This window comes from Haplochromis burtoni, unplaced genomic scaffold (genome assembly GCF_018398535.1).
Source record: "Haplochromis burtoni strain Fernald_Lab_line unplaced genomic scaffold, NCSU_Asbu1 Contig_41, whole genome shotgun sequence".
In the NCBI taxonomy this organism is placed as follows: domain Eukaryota; kingdom Metazoa; phylum Chordata; class Actinopteri; order Cichliformes; family Cichlidae; genus Haplochromis; species Haplochromis burtoni.
Window position 1 is genome coordinate 1,968,733 of NW_024582402.1, and position 2,568 is coordinate 1,971,300.

The following is a 2,568-nucleotide window of genomic DNA, read 5'->3' on the forward strand; positions in this document are numbered from 1 at the left end:
TATATATAATATATATCCTTTGTCCTCGGTGACCCAGCTCTACAAAATAACATCAGTAAAACTGCAGTAGGTTTCGCTCTGACACATCAAACAAAAAGTGAATCCTTTTCATCTCAGCAATATGGCATAGAGGATGTTTACCCTCATCATCCCATTAACTTGTTCCAACCAGAATTACTCTTGTACAGCACTAAAAACAAGAGTCCCTCCTCTCATCCAGGAAATACTTCAAATCTGAATTTACAAGCCGTCGTGGCTGACCCAGACGGTGTCTGGGAGCAGGACCCAATCTGTTTAAAACCCCATTTGGACCTGTGCCTCGTGTCTGGGTTTGGTGTGGTCTCCTCTTGCTCAGTAAAAGGCTGGTTTGACAGACAGACCTATAAACAAACAGCTTTTATCTCTCTGAGAGAGACATGGCAACAAAGAGCCCAGCTGCCTGGCCATATTTCCCCCATCCCTCTATTTTCCCCTTTTATCTTTCCTGTCATCGCCCCACCGTGCTGAAGAGGAGGCACGGAGTGATGTAGAGGTGCACTTAAATCTCACAGGTTTGTTTTTAACAGCCTCTTTGTTGGTAAGCTATAGCTGTTTTCTGCCAATGACAAGGTTGTGATATGAGTAATATCCTTGATTTTCTTGAAAGGCGAACACACTTTTCCTCCTGAATCATACACAGCAGTGATCACTAAGCTTAATAATGATTTTCTGCCCTGGTATCAGTAATATTAATTAATTTTAATATTATAAATTATTGAATCATACACGGTTATTTGTAAAGTAGTTTGGTCACGATTAAGATCTGTTTAATGTTCATGTCTTAATATTTTTTGTGCTCACATCATTTAAAAAGATTAACCAATAAAAACAAGCTACTGAGGCAGCACAACAGAGATATTGTCATTTTGCTTGCATGCCTCCTTCCTGCTGCCCATATTACCCACACTGGAGAATCAGCTGTGTTATGCTCGTGGAGCCTGATGTAGCTTTGAGCTGAGGAGTGGGCGACAGATGATATCTGGTAACTTCAAGTGCCATCACTTGACATTTATCACACTTCACACGGCTTTGTGAAGTGACAAAGGGCACTGTGCAACTTTCTTTAACATATTTAGCAAGGTCCTGTAAACACAAGTGGAAAATTGGTGGTGTTCCTCTCTAAAGTATTAAAAATCTCTGAGGCCAATTTGAGGCTTCCCTTCTCCAAATAACCTTTCTAAAGCACCGGGGTTTCCTGCGCAGTGAAAGACAAGAAAGAGCTTATCATGGTCACAAAATATTGACTGAGATTTTGCCAATATTTTCTGATGACAGCGAGACGCTTCGATCAATACCTTGTGACCACAGTTAGTTCTTGTTCACTCGGGTTACAAGAAGCAAACCCAGTTCTGGTCTGATATGTGCAGTCCTACGTGCCTAGTCATGATTCCCTCATACGTACCTCCATCTTGTTGAGGGACACCCAGCAGTCCGATGGGAACTCCTGCAGCATGGGGACCAGGAACTGTAGGCAGCCATCCCAGTGACACAACAACAGCATCATACCGATCAGGTTAAAGATCCGCATCACCGCGCTGGCTAGGTCATAGGTCATATGAAAGATCTGGAGACAGCAAGGCAAGGAGAGGAGTTTATATGTAAGATTATATTGGAACATGAACTCAGTAATTATGGCTTTCTTGACAGTGTCGTAAGTTTTATCTGATGAGACTTCGGCGCTATGTGTTCTCCAGCTGCCTGCATTTCGACCAGTCGAAATGATTACCCCCTACCTCCAATTCATAATTGCTTTACTCTGATTTTAATGGAAAACATCATGAGGACAAGGAAAGGGGAACTTATAAGGACTTGGTAAAAGAAAAACTTGGTAGTGCTGCACTCTTGAACAAATGACTGCAATGTTGAAACTACAATGCCCAGATGGGCTACAAAATGCTTATTGGACATCATTCCAGCGTGCTGTTTCAGGCAGTTCGTATATATGACAATTTTAATTTTTAAAATCATGGATGTTAAAAAAAAAGCTGAAAACAGAAGGATACATACAGCTAATACAAAGTGAATTGTAGTAAACTTTAAACATGTTTTCGATTAAGCTTTTCCTTTATATGTAAATCTTCACACAAGGGAAAATCTCAATAAGTAGCAAATTTGATCTTTTTTCTTTTCATAAAAGATGCTTCAGTGTATCATGTGGTCTTATTATGGCTGCCGTGCGGATGCATCCTGGTCACTTCACACATTCAGGAATGGTCCTGAGCAGATTTGATTACCTGACCCACCACCCTTTGTGCTACTTCCTTTTTTATTTGTTTTCACTTTCTCCCTTTGTTTTCTGTCCACAGTTGTTAGTGTCTGATTCATCCCACTGTACCTTATTAACCTCCTCCTCGCCGTGTCTTTATTCTGTGTGTCTTCTTTCACTCTGTGTCACAGAGTCAACACAGCTTCCTTTTGTTCTGCAGCCTCTTCATTCTCCATGTTGGTATTTATAACCCCGGCCAGTTTGTCTTCTTGTGTGTGTGTGTGTGTGTGTGTGTGTGTGTGTGTGTGTGTGTGTGTGTGTGT

At 41.3% G+C, this 2,568-nt stretch overlaps 1 protein-coding gene across 1 annotated transcript in view; it reads right to left on the minus strand.

Moving 5' to 3' along the window:
• The window catches only part of LOC102302003 (potassium/sodium hyperpolarization-activated cyclic nucleotide-gated channel 2), a 35,521-nt gene that overhangs the window by 26,293 nt on the left and 6,660 nt on the right, over positions 1–2,568 (minus strand). Inside the window, exon 3 of the mRNA XM_005920498.3 lies at positions 1,442–1,603. Within this exon, the coding sequence (XP_005920560.1) occupies positions 1,442–1,603 (162 nt within the window). The remainder of the gene's footprint in view (positions 1–1,441; positions 1,604–2,568) is intronic.